This window comes from Thermobia domestica, chromosome 6, assembly GCF_964235325.1.
Source record: "Thermobia domestica chromosome 6, izTheDome1.hap1.1, whole genome shotgun sequence".
In the NCBI taxonomy this organism is placed as follows: Eukaryota; Metazoa; Arthropoda; class Insecta; order Zygentoma; family Lepismatidae; genus Thermobia; species Thermobia domestica.
The window spans coordinates 28968209-28989668 of record NC_137459.1 but is presented as its reverse complement, the minus strand read 5'-3'; the positions used below and the strand labels follow the sequence as shown (position 1 = coordinate 28989668).

The 21460-nt window shown below is 34.3% G+C and overlaps 1 protein-coding gene across 3 annotated transcripts in view; it reads left to right on the top strand.

The window, feature by feature from the left end:
* The first annotated feature begins 2785 nt into the window (after nt 1–2785).
* The window catches only part of LOC145687908 (cyclin-dependent kinase 17-like), a 262257-nt gene continuing 243582 nt past the window's right edge, over nt 2786–21460 (top strand). The window contains exons 1-2 of one of the 3 annotated variants that reach the window (XM_081761457.1): nt 2786–3138; nt 19846–20046. In XM_081761457.1, the coding sequence (XP_081617583.1) occupies nt 19926–20046 (121 nt within the window). In that variant the 5' untranslated portion in view covers nt 2786–3138; nt 19846–19925. Of the gene's footprint in view, nt 3139–19788; nt 20047–21460 lie in introns of all 3 variants that reach the window. The other 2 variants (XM_081761456.1, XM_081761458.1) reach the window with 2 other exon arrangements.

The following is a 21460-nucleotide window of genomic DNA, read 5'->3' as shown; positions in this document are numbered from 1 at the left end:
TCTTTGGCACTAAGTTTACTAACACAGACCAATAAGGAAAACAAAGAACTGTGAATGCAGAACAGTAAACAACAATAAAATGATCTGTGTATTCTTTCCGGAACGACAAAGCAAACATATATTTACTACATCATTACAGAAGATTGTGATGATAAAACAACCTGGAAGGAACGTCAAAACGGAAAATAGATATGTTTAATCCCAAAAATACAATCTAAGCACACAATAATTTGCATTTCTCGAAGGGAATTTCATGTCGTATAAACACGAAACTTCCCGCAATAAAACTTCAAAGACTGTAGATTCTGAAAATACTACTTTTCAAAAATAAAAAATTCAACCCCAAACACTGACATCTTCATTTAACACCACGATAAGAGAAAACACCAATGCCGCACTCAACAACGGCAAATATATGGCATCATTTTTAAAAAAAACAGTAATATATATATATACAATAACTTTACATTTCCAAATGAAACTATATACATCAGTTGTTCACTTTAAAAAAAAAAGTGGGGGCAACTGCCCTCCTTTGCCCCCCCCTAATCGCCGCCCATGCTACAAACATTAAATATTCATCTTAGCCGTTGGATGTGAGTGTGTTTTATTCATTTAAAGCTCATTATAATGCAGCTGTCGACTCGTGGTTGCTGCATCACCCTGGAACGCCAATGACAATTTACGACATTGCTGCCTGTGTTGGGGTAGCTCACGAACGCTCTATGACACCATCAAACATCAAATCTGGCTTTAAGAAAACGGGAATTTTTCCATTCGATAGTGAAATATTCACTGCTGATGACTTTCTAACCAGTTATGTGACTGACCGTGATTCTTGTGATAACTCAAATGATATAACAGCTCCAACAATCAGTGAAAGTCCTCCAATGGTAGTTTGTGCTGAAAGTGTTGAAGACTCTTTAGGTCCTAGTGTATTAGGAGCAAGTATAGAAATAGGCATACAAACCAATAGCCCTATTGAAAGTAACACTTCCAAATTTATCAGTCCAGTCCTTTTCAAAGGATTCTCTAAAGCTGGTAAAAGGAAACGAGCTGCGACTGGTCGCACGAAAGCGTCAAGCATAATTCCAACTGATACGCCTGAGAAACAGAAAATTGAAAAGAAGATAGAAGAAAGAAAATTGCGCAAACGGAAATCATCTGGTGTGTGTAAAGGTTTATTTCCTTGCAACAAGAAAAGAAACGAATATGATTTCGTTTGCTCTGATAGCGACGATGAATGTGATCTTAACATTTCATCAAGCAGTGGTGACATAGAATTTCCTGATACGAGCCCTACATTTCCGCATGTTGATCCTAGTGGTTTTCAAAAGCTTGAACGTGATCCAGAAGTTGATGATTTTGTGTTGGTTGAATTCACGGGACCTAGAAACATTTTTTACAACGCAAAGGTTATCATGTCAAAAGACAATAATAATGATTTACAAGTTAGTTTTTTAAGAAAGTGCCTAAAATATGAAGGCTAATTTTCGTTTCCTCATGTTCCAGATGTAGCATTAGTTCATCTGTCCGATGTGAAAATGATATTCCCAAATCCGAAACGTTTAGGATCCACAAAGAGATTGCAATCTTTTGTGACATTCGAGTACAGCTTCGATTTGCTTAACATCCGTTAACTATATAAGTGCATATCGAGCCGTAACAGTTTAAAATTATGTTGTTTCGCAAGAGAAACCATAAGTTGCTTTGTTTTTATTAGTAAGACCATGTTATTCTTTGTTTTTTTTTGTTTTTAATCCTTACTATGTCTCACTGTGGCCCATGGCATGTCTCATTGTGGCCCTATGATGGGCCACAATGAGACAAACGGAGACTATTTTTCGATTTATCGTCACTTCCTTACTGTAACCGATATTTATTTGGAAATACATGCCTTATGTGCACAATGAACCAAATTCTCATTATAACTTAGGTTCCTAATTTTATAGACACTATTGAACAAAATATTACTGATTTACTACTTTTTGTCTCATTCTGGCCCACCCTCCCCTACTTTCGCCCCGGGCGCTGATTTTCCACGGCACGGCCCTGCTAAGCAGTACCTTATTTGTGTTGTGTTTAACTTATGTGCGTATCAATATCAAACATTATTTTATTTACTGTATTATGACTAAATCCTTATGTATGTTCAGTTTTATGGACTGTATTGTATTTCCAATAAAAATAATAAATACAATCACAATAATAAATACAATAATAATGGATAATCTAATAAAGAGAAATAACCAATGAACAACAATAATACATACTGTTCAAAATTTTCTACGTATCCATCCGTATTAACCGAGTTTTTGCTTATCCGAGTTAGATCCGATCCACATTAGCTCGGATAATCCGGACTCTACTGGATAATTATTTGTAGTAGCCCCTATTTGATTTCAGTCAAAATAATTAAATAAATTTGTTCCCATGGCATACATGAAGATTAGGGAGCATGCTATGGGAGAATATTTTTAGAGTACAAAAAGGTAATGACATATAGTTATGTTTATATATATATATTAAAGACCAGTATTACACCACAAAATATTCTTTCTCTGTATGTGCTGCGTTATCGTTTGAAGTAAAATGAAAGGATAAACAGTATTTATTTATATTATGATTAGATAACAGGTATATATATATAAAAGACGATAGTGATATTACATTATACTACAAAAGATAACTTTGCTCTTCACTACTGTTCATTGGTCTTATTTCGTGAAAGTGTCTGTACCACTTCATCATTGCGAATCATGCTCTTTGATCATCTGTAGGTTTGTATTTTTTCCTCCTAGGTAGCGTTGCGGTGGACGTGGATGAAATATGGCGGAAAAACAAAGTGTAGGAGTTCGCTAGTAATTGGATGGCTTGTGCTTATTAGTATTTTTTAACAGTTTTACTTAAGTTGCAGGTTACAAAGCTGCATTATATTTGAAAGTTTCCAAGTGGTACACCAGCAAAATTTGTGCTTCGAATTTTGTTTATCATGGTGTCATTCGCTTCGTCTAACTTCATGGAGAATGCGTGCAACCACCTGCTTGGACCAACTGTCGCCTGCTTGTTTACCTTCTGGATAACAACGTTTGTGTATATCGTGAAAGACTAAATTGAGATTAATTCTTTTAAACAATGGTAAATATTTTAAGAGAAAACACTGTATATAGCAGATGAAATTTGTAGAGTAGAGGGGTTGTTTTTATATGTTTATATAATTTTTCTAAAATAATTTTAAATAATTAATTTACTTGATATTGTTGTCAAGATTTTTTAATTAAGTAAATAAATATGAACTACAGTGCCACACTCATGGATGGGTCCAGACACATAAAGTTGCGAAACTCCAACTATTTGTATGATTTTCGAATGTTACACTTGCACACGTGAATGTTCGATTAGCCTAAGATTGAATTTATCAATTTTTCTTTACAATTGCATCTATTGTCTTTCGTTAAAATAATAATTCTTTCATTACTTTCTACGGAATAGTAACTGAACTACTTAAAACTAGTGATCCTTCAAACTTGTTACGAGAAAATTTGGGAAATGTTTAGATGAAGGGGGCCAGAAGTAGGTAAAAGAAAAAAAAAAAGCAAAGAAATAGAATATTTGCGAGAGAAGTGAGTTGAACTAAGGGAAACGTAATTTATTTGTGTTTCATTTATGAATGGAATTGGAATACACGTAGAAATGCGAAGGGTCATTCCATATCAATTCATCACAGTGACTGAACCTCACCATTTCAGATTTTTATGAAATTTGATACATAGATGTCCTATAGATAGATTAAGAAAAATACCAAATTCCAATTTTATATATCAACCGCTATTGAAGGTAGGGCTGCGTAACGTTTGAAAGAAATCCCAGAAATAGCATGTTCAATGAATTTTGAAATTGGAATTGCAGCTCTCCTAATTGAGCTAGAGAGCTGGTTGAGGTGTCATTTTACAGCATTTTCATGCTCTTTCCTGTGGTATACAACTTCATATAGGCTAATACAGAATTTCGTTGTTCAAAATCAAAATTTTTCAAAAAGTACATATTTTAAAATTTTGAAATTAATTCCATGAATAGATAGTATTGTTGCAAAGCACCTGGCAAAATATGAATTTCGGATGGTATGGGTTTATTGTTTAAAAAAAAAATCAAAACCAACATTTGATTTTTCAAGAATACTCTGTACGTAAGGTAATAACACAAGAATGCTAAGTTTTACACTTCTGTGAAAATAAAATGAACACCTACCTGATGAGCCCACAGTCAAACTTTCCAATAAGTAGTAGGATACGTTTATCATTTGAAGTTTAAAAAAAGCCACATTTCATTATTTCGGTATACATCTTTCAAGAAGAAATTAACTTCTTCCAGTGGAAGTTAAAGATTCACTTTTATCAGAACGTCTGTCACTAACATCCACAGAACATCAGCATTACTTGGATATAAGAGTGTTGGAGATGGCCCAGGTGAATGAAGAAGTTATTTTTACTTTATCAACTTCATTTTTTCTGTAAAATATATATCCGAGCCATCAATTTCCTTTATAGACAGCGGCGACATAGCCTGAGATGTCTTCTAATTGAAGTTTATTCGGAGATTTTGACACTTTCTTTCAGAGTAGGCTGGTTTAAACCAGCTGTTTTTTTCAAGAACACTGAAAATCTTGAACACACATTTGTGGGTTATCACGTTTAACTTCCGTATATTATTCGTATTATATTCAGACCTAAATTCCCCATTCATTACTCAAAGAGATTATACTACAAAAACAACTTTTTTTTTTCAGTTTATAAATGTTTCTTTTGTGATTTTGTTTTAGTTTGTTATTATTATTATTATGCAATTGCAATCAATGAAAAATTGTAAATGTTGTTTCGTTTTAATAATGTTTACTGTTGATAAAATACATCGAAATGGCGTAAATTTTTGGTGGTGGTGGTGGGGGTCATAGAAACCCCACGAGAGGCATTTATTGAAATCAGAACTATCTTTGGTATATCTTTATTTATAAATGGGTCAGAAGCAAAGTGGACTCAAATAATTCGTATCTTTATTCACTTTTCTTACTGATATACAACTTAAGTCGTGCATTTCTTTAACTTTGACTTTTTTTTTTTTTTTTTTGTGTATTCTGCACTACTTTCAAAATTGTCCATATGTAATTCTGCATAATGGTTTCATTTGTTCATCTGTTTATCTTTGTCCTATGAAATGACTTTTGACAATTATATTAGCAAGTATGTAAAGATCAGTAAAACTTTTTTTTTTATATATATATTTTTTTTATTAGGAGTCCTTCGTGAGTGATTCGGCAGTCATATCGCATTTGTGGTTAATTAGTCACGGTTTCGAGTTAAAATGGAGGACAATTTCTCTCTGATGTAAGCCGAGAAGTGGTTTTGATTCCGCTTTAAGCTTAGGTAACCCCTTCCATAATAACACCAATTCGGAACAAACTTATTTCTGTCCATATGTGATGTAAATACATAGAGCAAATTATTTAAACCAAAAAAGCCTGGTTTAAACCCAAAAAAACTTGGTTTAAAACAAAAAAACGTTTTTTTTTTTTTGTTTTTTCAATAAAAACCATGGTTTTTGCCAACCCTGCAAACCATCTGCAAATTTTAATACAATTTGCCCGTATGTTGAATTTCAACTAAAGCCCCTAAAAATCTGTGGCTCCCCCGGAATAAATTCCTGTGTACGTCCCGTCCGCTAAAATGACGTTTATATAAACAATGAATGCTGGAATTTTAAAATTAAAAATTTAGTATGAAATATTCAAGAAAATTTAAAAAGTCCAATTGATAAGCTACAAATGTAGTCGATAAAGTTTTCCTTTTTATTAATATATTTAGGCAAAGTTAAAAGTATTGATACCTATGAAGCAGACATTTAGGCAAGCATATAGATAACATAGAATTTGTTTTGTTAGCGGAGATGGCTTCAGGATTTTAATTTTGAGTAGGTCATTTTTTATTTTTTAAAATTTAACTGTGTAGGGTTTGTTCCTTTGCAGTAAACATATAATTATTCTCCTTTAGACGTTTACAGGGTTGGCAAAAAACCTGGTTTTCATTGAAAAAACAAAAAGACCCTGGTTTTTGGTTTAAATACGGTTTTGGTTTGGTTTAAACCAGATTTTTTTTTTGTTTTTGTTTTGTTTAAATAATTTTCTCTATATCACATATTATATCACATATGGACAGAAACAAGTTTGTTTCGCCTAGATGATATGCAACAACCGGATTATGCTGGAAGGGGTCACGTAAGTTTAAAGCGGAATCCAAACCGCTTCTCGCCTTACATCCGAGAAAAACTGTCCTTCATTTGAACTCGAAACCGGGACTAATTGGCCACAAATACGATACGTCTGCCAACTCACTCACGAAGGACTCCTGATAAAAATACGTTTTACTAATCTTTACATACTTGTTAATATAATTGTGAAGAGTAATTTCAGAAGGAAAAAAGATAAAACAGTTGCACAAGTGAAACCATTATACAGAATTACATATGGACAATTTGAAAATAACTGCAGAGTACAGAAGAACTAGTTTAGTCCAAGTTAGTTCACTACGACTTTTATTGGTCCAAGTTAAAGAAATAAAACGACTTAATTTGCATATCAGTAAGAAAAGTGAATAAAAATACGAATTATTTCAATCCAGTTTGGCTCTGACCCGTTTATACATAAATAGATACCAAAGATACTTCTGATTTCAATAAATGTCTCTCGTGGGATTTGTATGACCCCCTCCCAAAAAAGTACGGCATTTCGATGTATTTTATCAATAGTAAACATTATTAAAGCGAAACAATATTTATAATTTCTTTGATTTCAATTGCATAACAATAATAATAAACTATAAAAAATCGCAAAAAAAAAAAAAAAAAAACATTCATAAACTTATCCAAAAAAGAAAAGTTGCTTTTGTAGTATAATTTGAGTAATGAATGGGGAATTTAGGTCTGAATATAATACGAATAATATACGGGAGTGAAACGTAATAACCCACAAATGTGTGTTCATCAAGACTTTACGAACACTTACGCTTTCACGAACATTTTTCGTTGTTTGGTTTAAACTAGTTGGTTTTTTTGGAAAAAAAAAAAAAAAACAGCTGGTTTGAACCACATTGGTTTAAACCAGCCAACCTTGGACGTTTATATTTTTCAAATTTTGGGGTATGCCCGGGCCAACGTGTTGAAGCTGTTTCAGTTCCTTTGGTTTGTTAAGGCTTAACGTCCTTCTGTAAAGGCGAGGTTATGAAGGATTAGACCTATTACTTAAAATGACATCTGAATCACTACTCGGTTTCCAGCTGGGAGAAATTTTGTGGGCTCATAGGGACCTCTTAGTTACAAGGCGAAAATTAGATTCAAATAACACAGATGGTTCGAGATATGTGAAAACGTCATTATAAAATTTATACGATTTGTGTTGTTTTTTTTTTCACACCATTTTTTTAAACACCTGGCTTAAACCACCTTGGTTTAAACCAGCCAACCCTGATCTTGTACCAGTCCTATATGTATACTTTTTTAAAACCACGTTTAATCACAGTAACATTTTTGTGAAACTTGTATTAATATTATTTTATTAACTTCTATAAAACTGAAGTTCAAAAGTATCAGCTCTTTCACTTAGCTCTAAGTTAAAGTTTCTAGAGCATGAGCTAGTAAGTATTGTTAGCAGATTACAAGTCTGTATGATATGATTCAGACCCATTACTCTACTCTTCATATTTATTTCCACAAGTAAAACAACAAACATTACATACTTATATTTTTCAGCTAGGTACAGGGTATTAATGAAAATTCTAGTGTTAGTTTTAAATTTGTCTAACAATGAACCCATTATCATCCCAAATTCATACTTCGCCAGGTTCTTTAAAACAATACTATCTATTCATGGAATTAATTTCAAAATTTTAAAGTATATACTTTTTGAAAAATTTTGAAGTTAAGTTTGGATTTTGATTTTGAAAAAAACAATTCTGTACCTGCCTATATTATGTTGTACACCACAGAAAGGAGCATAAAAATTGCTGTAAAGTGATACCTGAACCAGGTCTCTGGATCAATTAGGAAAGCCGCAATCCCAATTTCAAAATACATTGAACATACTGTTTTGGGCATTTTTTAAAATTTTATATACCTTTATGTACAATACCGCTTGACATTTAAAGATGAAATTTGGTATTTTTCTTAGTCTGTACGAATAGTACCCTTGTGCAAAATTTCATGACAATCTGAGATAAATTTTGTCTTCAAATTGTTGATTTAACCTGGAACGGCTCCGAAATGCTACAGAGCAGGGGTCGGCAAGTAATATTAGATGGAATCCGAATACTTCTGAAAATTTTTATCGAGACCAAAAATAAAAGAACTCGTATGCCGTACTAATTCATTTTATTTTCACTCATAAAATACGAATATGAAATACAATAGATAGGCATAATTTTACTCAAAAATCAATGGGAGAAATTACATTTTCGGTCTTAAGTCAGCTTTTTAAAGTTAGGTTCACGCGGGAAGCAGCTTATGGGACGAGTGTCTTCAAGGTGGGCGGCCGTTAATCTTACGCGATATTGGTTCTTCAAAAAATTATTTTTTAAAAATTAAGTTTCACAAACATATGTGGAGCGAAATATAGTGACCAGGTAGATTACTAATTTTTTGCAGTTTCCATATTTTTCTGGTACATGTTTACTCCAGAATTCTTCGGCGGATGCACTTTTTTTATACGTTTGCAAGGAAATGTCTTCCTGTAAGTCTATTATCTCCATTTGCAGTATGACATGGAACAATTTTGCAGCCTTATCAGTCCATTCTGCCGCTGGAGAAACTTCAAAAGGTAATTTTAAGAATTGCGATAATTCTCTATCTCTGCGAAGTCTTGGAATCTTGCTGTAAATTCTTTCCGAAGATCTGACATAAAAATTGAAAATACTGTAATATCTGGTACAGAATTCTTTTTATATTCCAGAATTGTTGAGAAGTGAAAAAAATTTTGACTTGCAATGTCTTTTTCAAAGATATCGAGCTTGCGACGGAAAGAAAGTTGTCTAAGAAGGAGGTTAGTCTTTTATTTGCCAAAAACGTTTAATTACTTGACCTTTTCTTACCAACGAACATTGTTGTATTGCAGTGAGTCAGAATGCGCTGAATCACACTGAGACAGGAACTGTTTAAACTGTCTGTGCTGAAGATCAGAACGAGACCTCATAAAATTAATCAACTGTCCATTACTTCTTTCGGAGTGGCACTAAGTTTTGCACAAAGGGCTTCGTGGTGAATTATGCACTGATAAGATAGTAACCCAGCATTCTTATCCTTGATTCTCTTTACTAGTCCTTTTTCTTTTCAGATCATCGCTAGGACTCCGTCAGTTGAAAGAGATGCCATTTTAGCATTACTAATGTTTGATATACTCATGAGGTCGTCAAGAGTCTTGAATGAATCTCCTCTGTAAGTCTTGCCTTTAAATGGTAATATTGCTAGCAATTCTTTTTGTACTTCAACTATGTCACATGATTCATCAAGTGCTATGGTGTAGCAAGGCGCTTTCTTCAGAAGTTCGAGCAAAATTTTAGTTCTTCTTCTATTGCTTCTTGTATTACCTTGAATTGCGGCAACAATGTTCTTTTTGTCTTCAAAATATGCCGCGGCCACTTGCAACATACGTTTTTTCGCTACCTCAGAGTCTAAAAATGGTTCCTGTAGTTTATTAAGCGTGTAACACACAGCAGCGCTGCTTCTGCAGAATTTTGTTGCCCATAGAACGATTTAGTAGGGCCGTGTTTTATAAGAAGTTAGATATGCCGGGAGTTCTTCATGACGAGCTTCACTACCCAGAGGAAAATTTTTATGGAACTGCTAACGAGTTGTCTCATAATGTCGCTTTTATGGAACTGCTAATGAGTTGTTTCGTAGTGTCGCTTTTATGGAATTGCTAATGAGTTGTTTCGTAGTGTCGCTTTAAATTGGCACTTTTAGCAAAAGCGACAGTTTTGTTGCATAGGCAAACTGGAATAGCTCCAAACCTATCAGGCAGCGTAAAACAAAATATTGTTCAGTCCAGTCAGTCAAAAACTTCCTATTCTCACTATCAACTTTATGCTTTTTAGGTTCCATATCGATGCAAGGAAAACATTTTAAGCTTCGCCAATAACAAAACAAAAATAATAATAGCTCCATACGAGATCGCAACAACTACTGACGAAGTCTATTTTATTTAGATTCGTTGTTCATAAAAATACCGCCGCCCCACACAAAGCGCGTGTCGACGCACAGCATTCCATATCACAGGTTGCCGCTGCTGAGTACACCCGCCCGAAAGATAAAATTGTTGTTGTTTCACGTCAAAGTTTCATAAAATGGCATTAAACTTTTATTTGAGTTACCGGTACAAAAATTTTGTTTTAAAATGAATATGCCTGCTCCAATTAAAAGAGGCTTCAGAGGTTGATTTATAAAGTTCTCTATTTCATTAAATAAAATTCTTATCTTGCCTTCGGGTGCACAGAGCGTTTATGTCGATTGAGATAACATGTATGTTTTAATAATCGCAGTGTCTAACAATTAAGCTACTACATGTCAGGTTAATTTCACGTACGTAATTTTGGAAGTCATTTGGTAATCCATACGTTATCATAAGGCATAGTCTCGATCAGTTCAGACAGGCAAAAAAAAATCTTACATTGATAATTTCAGATGTTATTTAAGTGAATAGAGGTTAAAATTTAGGATAAAGTAAGAAACTATATTTTTGTTTTGTCAAAAAAAAAAAAAAAAAAAAAAAAAAAAAAAAAAAAAAAAAAAAAAAAAAGCGCTTAAGATACAGGCAGCCAAAAATGACGCCTCGGACGCCATTTCTCATGTGTGAATTTCGCCAAAATATTAAAATTATCTACCTCTGGAACGGTTCAAGATCTTTTGTTGTTTTTCCTTTTATTTCAAAGATAATAATTTACTGATTAAAATGATATGCTCCCTTTGAAAATGTGTCTAAATTCCAGTGCTGTACCCTTCTGTCTTTTATCTGCATAATAATAATAATAATAATAATAATAATAATAACTCTTCAACAGTACCAATCCCTAAAATTTTGATTTTGTGACTGTTGATCAGTACCATGCAGTACAGGGTGCCCTGAAAAAGTAAACTTCTGCTTTTTAGGTGAACAGCATTTAAAACAATTGAAAATTATGTCATGTATTAAACCAGTTTCCGTTACTACATCCTCACATATTGGTCTCATGAAATCTAAATCTAGCCTTATTCGACATGGCATTTTAATTCTACATAAAGATAAGTAACAGACACAGCTTTCAAACAAATTAAAGGTTCCAAAGCGTACCACCTCTATGCACTCTGCTTAGAACTGAAATGAACAATTCAATAATCTAAAAAATGTGTTCAACTCTATCTTGTCTTCCTTTGATATCGAGTGATGCTTTCCTGTTGTACCAATAGGAACTGGGACATCTTTACAATATCACGAATGGCGACTGATCACTGGCGGTGGTGTTGCTGTCTTGCAGGTGGAAATCTATATCCAGCAGCCGGCCAATGTGGTTTCATATAGTTCTCGACGATTTCATTTAACTCGCAACTGATATCTGTAACCTACAGCCACAAAATCCCTCTTTGTAGGTTGTGAATCTGATTGTTCCTCTGCCGTTTCTGAGGTTCGACAAATAAAATTCTCTCTTTCTTACTCTTTACCACTCGCTCAACGAAGATCGTATAATTTTTGACCCATAAATGTTTTATTTTAACTTTTTTCATAGTTCTTCCTTTTTCCGGTCATCGGCCTCGGTAGCTTATTTTAACATATGTACTATGTAGTAGTATTTATATTACCCTGGCATTCTTTATTTGTCAACCACAGATAAACAATTCTTTGTCTGGGTCTTGAATGACCCGGTCCTCGCTGTTTACGTAAAGAATATTTATTTGTCTTGTCTGCTTCACACCGTCCGATTTATTGCCATTTTTCTCACTCTGCATAATCATTTCTACTCTTTGCTCATTCCCTCAGCATGCTTCGACATGTCAGTAGTCTTGCCAGGTGTCAAAAAAAGAAAGAAGAAAAAAATCCCACAACACGGGAAATTCATATCAGTGGCGGAAATGCGGGATATGTAGAGCAGGAGATAATTTTCTTGAAAATATGTACCAATGGAAACGTATAGTACATCTTTTGTATATATATATATATATATATATATATATATATATATATATATATATATATATATATATATGGATATCTGGGTGTGTTCGTGCATTATTTATTTCGGGAAACATTGAATCATATTGGAAAATTTCATGTCCACGGACAGGAAATTTCCCTTCACGAACTGGTAACACCGCCTGTCAGAGTAAATACCAAACTTTTAGTCCTGTTTCACTCGTGCAGGCGATGAATGTAAATAAACTGTGCGCGTCTGTTGTCTGTGCGGTAATAATGTCCGAGCAAAAGTTTTTGAAAACTTGAGATGAGATATTTCATGAACTGATTAGACAGCAAGAAGAAAGTGCTGAAGCTATGATAGTCTGGGTTCTGGCTGCCCCCTCCCCCAATTTTTACCTTCTAGATCCGCCATTGAAGACCGATGTGCTCATCACTAATATCAAGCTTTAAATTAATTGGAATAATAATATATTTTCCTTAAAAAACTACTAAAATATTGATGGGTCAAAAATGACCCTATGTTCGTCAGAAGCGTTATTTCTAATATCTTTGCTGGGCGAGTGTGAAAATTCGTGCAATCTTAAGTTTGCCTATTACTGTGAGTCCAAACATGGGACAGCGGTAGTTTGGTTAGATTATTATTCTGCTTTCTGCTGACGAAATTCTTCATCTTTCTCTTTGGGCAACAGGAGAAGGGCTGTTGATGTGTATGATTTCACCACTTGTGTAAATTCCTCGGCCCTCCGAATTGCAGCTGTACTTGCGTTGGACAGATTATGTTTTGTAGACTATACCATTGCAAGGCTTCATCCCATGACTAGCTGCTTTGCAGGGTTGGCGAAAACCATGGTTTTTATTGAAAAAACCAAAAACCAGTTTTTTTTTTTTTTGGTTTAAACCATGTTTTTTGGTTTAAATAATTTACTCTATGTATTTATATTAGATATGGACAGAAATTAGTTTGTTTCGACTTGGTGTTATTATGCAACAACAAGGTTATGCTGGAAGGGGTCACATAAGCTTAAAGCAGAATCCAAACCGTTTTTCGGCTTACATGCAAAAGAAATTGTCCATTTGGACACGAAACCGGGATTAATTGGTCACAAATGCGATTGCCGACTCACTCACGAAGAACTCCTGATAAAAATACGTTGTACAGATCTTTACATTGGCCTACTTATTAAAATAATTGTCAAGAGTCATTTCAGAAGGACAAAATGATAAACAGTTACACAAGTAAAAACATTATACAAAATTATATACAAATCGGGAAATTCCCGCCTTAGCCATTGGGTAAATCCTGATTACTTTAAATGTATTTGTATGTAAAATTTTAAGGTCAACGTATCATAATCACTACGCTAAAACTGAGGTATTAAATTACAAACTTGGTATGTAGATATCACTCAATAAAATAAAAACCAAGTCAAATTCAAGCTGATGTTGGAAGCTACGTAGGCAGTTGATAAATTTTGCCTATTTCTATCAATATATTTAAGCAACCTTGGCTTCTTTATAAAACAACAGGCATTCATTCAAGTAGAAATATAAAATTTGGTTTCATTTCGTATGTTTAGGCTTAACATCCTTATGAATACCAAGGTTATCACGGAGAAGACTTTCGCTTAGAGGGACACCTCGAATCGCTACTTGGTTTACACTTGAAAGATGGGTTGTGGTTCGACCGAGAATTGAACACGGGACCCCTTGATTAAAAGGTGAAAAGTAGATAAACGTAATGCGGATGGTTTGATATGTGGAAACGTCACCATGAAGTTCACACCATTTAAAGCATTTCTCGTTCTTTTTTTTGGGGGGGGGGGGGGTTAAACCAGCCAACCCTGCTGCTTTGTATACTCACTCCATTCACACAAACGACTTCATCAATTGAAACAATTGGTAACGAATTGAAGTGGCGTAGGTTACCATCAGAAATAATGATGGTCTTTTCTACCTGCTATTGCAGCTGTTTTGAAGAATTTTGCGTATTAACAAGAATTCATATACTGAGTCAGGTCGTCTAATCATCACTTATACATGAAACATTTGTGGTCTTGTTTTGAGAATACAAACTCCCATAAAAATTGAAACTTGGTCTTTACTCATGTGATACCCTTGTACAGTTACGAACATAAATACGTAGAGGTAAGAGTCGTTATTTCTTATGACTCCAACGTCTACTTATTTATGTTCTTAGCTGTACATCATGTAGCAGAATCATAGACCAGTTCTCAGCAAAATCACAGTAAAGCACTAAACATACTTGCTCAACCTCTACGGTTCCTTTACTTCTGCAATGTGTTGTTGCAATTTCTTCAGATGTTTGTGTGTTACTGCTTTCACTGTTCATTCTCTAGATCTTCTATGAATGTATCAATGGCAACAGTTTTCTTGATGAGTGTATTTTATCCCCATGTTACATAAGTACCCGTAGGAGAGGCATCTGCTGTGTTTTTCAGACTAAGTATCTGTAAGGCGAGTCTCCATTCCTGAAACAAGCAGGTCTTCCGTTCTACATCATAGACTACTAACGACTTCACACATCCAATCAAGGTGTCATATGTCATTCCTCAAAGTTACTACGCAAAGTTCAAAATTGGTGCAATACGCACATAAACAGACATCTCTAGGTGGGTGTGGAACCACCCACTTACGTCACAGTATATATAATTTTGATCTTCTAATATGGAATACTCCATGTTCATTCTTATATATGGCGAAAGTTTCTTTAACACTGCGGGTCATGTGTCTTTCCACTTTCAGCACTTTTCTCCTGCAAGTGTTACAGTGATAGTGTCTTTTTTGTTGTCGCTCCGGCGAGAACAGTCACATTTATCTCCCAGATAAAATGACTTCAATTTGAACATGTGCTTCATTCATAGGATGATCGTAATAGCTTACAGGTACTGCTGGACTCCAAATTTGATGAACTGCTCTCTGTGTTTGTCTGTAGAAAACTGAACTGTGAATTTGTGTGTCCATTCTTTTCTATGCTAGGCAAATACAGATAATTATTTGACTGGTTCCAGAATGTTCTAGAAGGTGTGTTACAATTTGTGATAATCTGGATGCTCTCACATTGTTTCAGGACACCTTTCATGATTTGGAAGGTTCTATATATATATATAAAAAAAAAAAAAAAATCCAAAGTCCAAAGTAAATAAACATTTCATCAGTTCCAACTTTAATTTATCATTTTGGTTCCACCACATTGAACACACTTATCCGAGAGAGGATTTATTTACAAAACCGTTATGAAAAATTCCAGAACCAAAGTGACCTGTTCTCAAATCCAGTCCTGGTGCGAGCAGTCCCGGGTTCGATTCCCGGTGGGGCCACTCGGTCGAAGAAGTGTAAACCGCTTTTTCAGGCCAGCCACCTGAATGAGGTTTTCCTTATTCACGCCAGTCAAATGCCGGGGTGGTACCTAATTTATAAGTCCCAGGCCACTTCCTTCCTTCTCCAGTCCTTTCTTTCCCTTTCCGCGGATAGTGTGCTTGCCGAGGGACGTCGTCCTTGAAACGTGACGGCCTAAATGGCCATAGATGCCGAAAGCCCAGAAATCTAACTTCTAATTCCAGTCTTGTCCAGACCAATTGTTCGTGTACTGGAAACGAATATCCAGTTATTCGAATAGCAGAAGAAAAAATATTCGAATGATTTTAATAGCATATTGCTCATAACCTCGGTATTGCATAGGAACGTATAAAGCAAAAGCAAGCTCAAACTCGAGTTACAAATAATGCAGTATAGTTAAAAAGAAAAAGAAAAACAACTTTGGAATACAGATTAGGCACATTTCCACTCATTGTTGAGTGAACCAATATATGTACCTCTAGACAATAGTAGTTGTTAAAGAGCTAAAACGTTTCTAAATATTAAACGAAGGCATTCATCACAGTTCCAAGAGGACTTGTGTGTACATGTTAATCGTCAAGGTTTCTTGAGTAGTAGTGGGACCGTGTTTGACTCGTCGTCTTCTAAACAAGGAATAACCGCAGTCAAATACTGATATTTTGGTAGTTATTTCTTTTTTAGTATCTGGCTTTTATCTGTGGAAGTTCAGTGGTCAGTACATTTACGTTTAAATCAGTTTACCATTATATTTTTAATAAACTTGGTATATGTTCACTTACATATCTCAAAAGAAACAAAGAAAAAGTAAAGGATGTAACAACGTTGAAGGCATAAAGTAAAGCTTGGCACCTTCAATAGATTAGACATCAAGGTATATTACTTTATCAGCATTCAATTCAGCAAGTAATTGCACTGATGAAAAAAAAAAAAAAAAAAAAAAAAAAAAAAAAAAAAAAAAAAACTAGGAGTCTCTGTGTTTGCTCTACTACACTGTTACTTGGAAGTGGAACACCTACTCTAGATCTCGTCCATTAGAGAATAATTATATTGTACAACGGAATGAGGCATATCTTCAAGAATACGTAACTTCAGTGAAAGTTTGCAATTGATTTAAACTACCGTATACTGTCTCAACATCCGCACTTCTTTTTTTTCTCTCTAAAATTGCGACTCCAAAATACGGGTGCAGACTTTACGCGGATCATTCAAAAAATTCATCATTTTTTCGTCATTGATTTTCGACATAAATTGCACTTCGAACCTCTTACGTAATACAAGTAATTAATTGAGTAAAAATCAAATAAAAGTTAGTATAACAGAAAAAGATGAAATCTTTGAGTTTTACGTCCCACGGTTATGCCGGCCAACGGCTAAAGGAGACGGTGATTGTGAGAAATGAATGAAACGGTGGAATGAAGAAAGTGGGAGAAAATGGAAGAACCCCTAGGAAACCCGCGCACATGGTGTTTGTCCACCACAAAGTTCACTTAGAGGGAGCAGGAATCGAACCCGGGACCCCAAGCACCAGAGGTGAACGCTCTACCACTGAGCCACCGCGGTTCCTTTAGTATAACAGAATTCGTGGTGGTTTAAAATCAATATACAGTGCAATTTTTCTTTCTTGAAAGGTTTGTATGAAGCTTTTTTTTTTTTTAGATACACAGATAAAATCAACCTTCATTTTGACTAAACAGGAATAAAAGTTATGTTACATAAAAAGAGAAAATGAAATACTTCAGTTTAACCTCCCACTACATAACAAGAATAAAAGTACAAATACCCTTAACTTACATTTTCAAGTAGAAAAAGTGTGATTTTTATGGTGCTTTTCTTCAAATATTTTCTCTCAATAAAGTTCGGGTGTGACCGTTACGTGAGCGTATACGGTATGTTCGAAATTTCCCCCGTTAGCTTTTGCAGTTTGTTTAATGTACACAAATTATATATTTTAGTAATTTTTAAAAGTCTCTTCATCTTCGTTACGATATTATTCAACATTTTTTAAAAATATATACAGGTATATATAATTGATTTTTAGAACTGAAACAGACACCAAAAGAAAATCATCATCTAAAGTGTAATGTTTACTCTCTTAAATGTACTGATAGTATACTGTGTTCGAGAAAATAGCAATTTAATCAATCTATACATTTCGCGAATAACGTATCAACTGGAAAAATATTTGGAAATGGTAGCAGAAGTAAGGTTTAACCGGAAATCCAATCGGAAAACGACCGTTAGGAAGACCTAGGCGTAGATGGGAGGACAATATTAAGATGGATCTCGCAGAAATAGGAACACAAAATAGAAACTGGATCCAGTTCGCTAAGAATAGAAGTCAGTGGAGAGCTTTTGTGAACGCGGCATAGAACCTCCGAATTCCATAGGACATAGAATTATTTAGTTAGTTACTAAGAAGAAAAGAGTATACTGAAGATTATTTCAAAAAGACGAGATAGGACGACTGAATACATTATGAAACATAGAGGAATACCGTTAGTAGCTATGGAGGGAATTGCAGAAGAAAAAGTATCTAGGGGAAGGCCTCGACGGAAATATATAGATCAAATGATACAAGATATACTGAAGAATAGCTACAAAGAAATAAAAAATGGCCCAGGATAGAGAAGGGTAGAAGGTTGCGTCAAACCAATCGAGAGATTGCTGACATAATAATAATAATAATAATAATAATAATAATAATAATAATAATAATAATAATAATAATAAAAAGAAGAAAGATACATTTTGCAGTTGTTGATACAAAATGAACTTAAAAGTAAAAACACTTTTGAATGCAGATGTATCGTACATTGCATTGAGATCAATGATTTCATTATCGTTCCACCAAAAATACCAAAATAAGTCACCAAGTTTGTATTCTCTCCTTCCCGTCGGCTTGACTTTTTGTAAAACTTGCATACCAATTCCTGATGTCCTGTTTATTATAATTGTTTTCGTATTTTGTTTACCTTTCATCATGTTTAGGAAATACTAAGAGGATTTCTCAATACTGTATCTAATTTATTGTCAGTCTATTTTACAGGTGAAAGATATTGTCCTGTTTTATTCCTATAAGTATTTTTTAGTATAAAATTATAATGTATTTAACTATTGTTGCTTTAAGTTGTATTCTCTGGCTTCGATTCGTTTAGTGGTGTAAACGACTTAAATTCAATTATGTGAACCATTAGAAATGCAAGGCCAAACCATGTAATATTTTGAATTCTTTAAAAAATAATTATTTTGTTCTTTTATTGTAACCGTCATTTTTATTTGTTCATAATATTTTGCCGTCAAACACGGCTTTTCACAGGCTGGTTTTTTGCAGACTATGCGTTTTAATGATTGTTTTTCTCCTTTGTTCAAGTTCTTCGATGTAAACATTTTTGCGTTTTAATGGAAATTATACAGAAAGGTTTTGCGACGTATTTCGCATACTTTTAGAATATTTATTTTATGCTGCATAAAAATTATTTCTGTTTTTAGTTGAAGTTACGATTATGTTGAAGAGCTCTGTATAATAATGTCTCGGGAAGCTAATTAGTATTGCTGCATCTTATTCAGTACATGAATAGAAAGGATATGTGCGCGATGCCATATGCATCCATCATAAGATTTTTTTTCCTTAAAAATAATCACAGATTTTCTTTTTTATGTTAATGCGAACGGACCTTATGTATACTGCTAAAAGCACTTAGACACAGTTTGGTTATAACTCAAATGTAGGAATCCCTTACAACAGATTTTTATGCAATATTGTACCCACAGATCATCTAAGAATCAGCGATATTGTGAATTGTCAATAAGATTCAATTCTGTAGAAGAGTTCTACAGCATTTTTGTTTTTATGTAGTCCATAAAAGAACCATCGGCGAGTAGTTACTTCCTTGCAGTGTATTGTTAATACCGGGAAACTGAAATGTATCTATTTGAAACCAATGGTAGGCGTCTGATACCACCAAATACTGTGAGGCAGTAACGACAATACTGTTATCACGTGTAGATTATGATACTAAGAGTAGTAGATTTATCGTACACACACATGGCATAAATTACGATTTTATTGCGATACGATCGCATACTCTGCAAAAGCTTATTGAAGATATATCCGAAAGGCCCCGTATATTACTAGAAGTTCGGTTTTGAAAATTGTTTTTTTTTAGTTTGATCTGTTTTGTAGCAGAATTTGTTTTTGTTTTTTGTTTTTTTGTTTTGTTTTACAGGTAGTGACGTGTACCAGTGAATTATCTCATGCAGATTTCGATTTTCTTCCCGTTCAGGCCATTTTAACAGTGGTTAGGTGTGTTCTGCGAAAATATTCAATTAAGTTTAATGAACAGATGCCATTCGTGCCTTAACAATGAGTTTCAAGAAATTTCGACGAAGATTGTCACAAACATTTCATCTGAGTATTGGGAGCTCTCTGTCGGAATTGTCAGAACAACTCACCATTAGAGATGACGAAGAGATCAAAGAAAATGGTGAGTCATAAGTAAAATATTCTCTCTCTTTCTCTCTCTCTCTGCCTGCGAAGTAACATTTAGAACAAGTCCCTTTTATCTACTTAGTTGTGTTAATATGTAGAAACGTGCAGTAGCTCCTGGAACATACTGAAACAATATGAATTGAGTTTTCGTGTCCTGAAATAAGTTTTAATTTCTTCAATAGATTAGGTGATTTTGTTACAATGATTTGTAGCGTTTGCACCCTTTTGAATGTTGTTAGGTAGAAAATAATAGGTGAGATGTTATATCCTGTTAATGTATATTTTATGTTCAGTTTTCTTGTTTAGACGAGGTTTAGAAACTATCCCTTCCAATTTGAGTAGAACTTAGATAGTTGATGTCAGATTTTGCGATGTATGTATCAAACTCATAGAGAAATTATTCATTGTATACCAAATACATTTGTATTGCGCTCTCTTCGAAAGAAAGCATTATTGTTATCAGTATTTTCGATTAATCTTGTTTACAAGAATTTTTTTTTTTTTTTTTTTAATCAAAATTTTGGTGGAAAGTCTTTGTATGTATAATATAAGAAGATGGTCATAAATTGACCTCGTTGGACCAGCCTGTTGAATCGGTGACCTGTTTTTGTAAATTAAAACCTGACCAAGGCAAATACTTATTATTATTAATCTATATTGTGGAAACTGTAACATACATTCGTTTGCTTTGATCATCTTTTATTTTTATTTAAAAAAATGAAAAATGAAATGAAATCTTTGAGTTTTACGTCCCACGGTTATGCCGGTTAGGCTAAAGGAGATGGTGAAGATGAAAAATTAATGAAATGGGGGAATGAAAAAAGTGGGAGGAAACGGAAGAACCCCGAGAAAACCCACGCACACGGTGTTTGTCCACCACAAAGTTCACTTGGCGGAGGCTGGGATCGAACCCGAGACCTCAAGCACCAGAGGTGAACGCTCTACCACTGAGCCACCGCGACCCCGTTTATTTAAGTTACATGGAACCAAAACTAGAAAGAACAATGTTCAGACATTTTAATCATCCGCAATTTTTTTGTATCGCTCTTTAGGTAATTGAGGGTTTTTTTTTTTTTGGTCAACTTTCGTTAAGCCACTAGAGAAGAATCACGCAAGATAACGAAACAGTTACAAGACGAAGGTATTCATTGGACGTCACTCCTCTCCCAACCCGATAAACAGGGTCTTCCTTTCAATTATTATGAAATAGTGAGCTTGAAAACAAAGCGAGTGCAATCGAAGCGCCGTCCAAGTTTGAACTACATGATGTAATTCGATTGCTCCAGGTGAAATCGAGTGTAAAAAGTCCGACAAGTGTGAACTAATTGATGTAATTCGATTGCTTGGGGCGGAATCGAGTGTAATCGAAGAGCCCGCCAACTGTGAACTACATGATGTAATTCCATTGC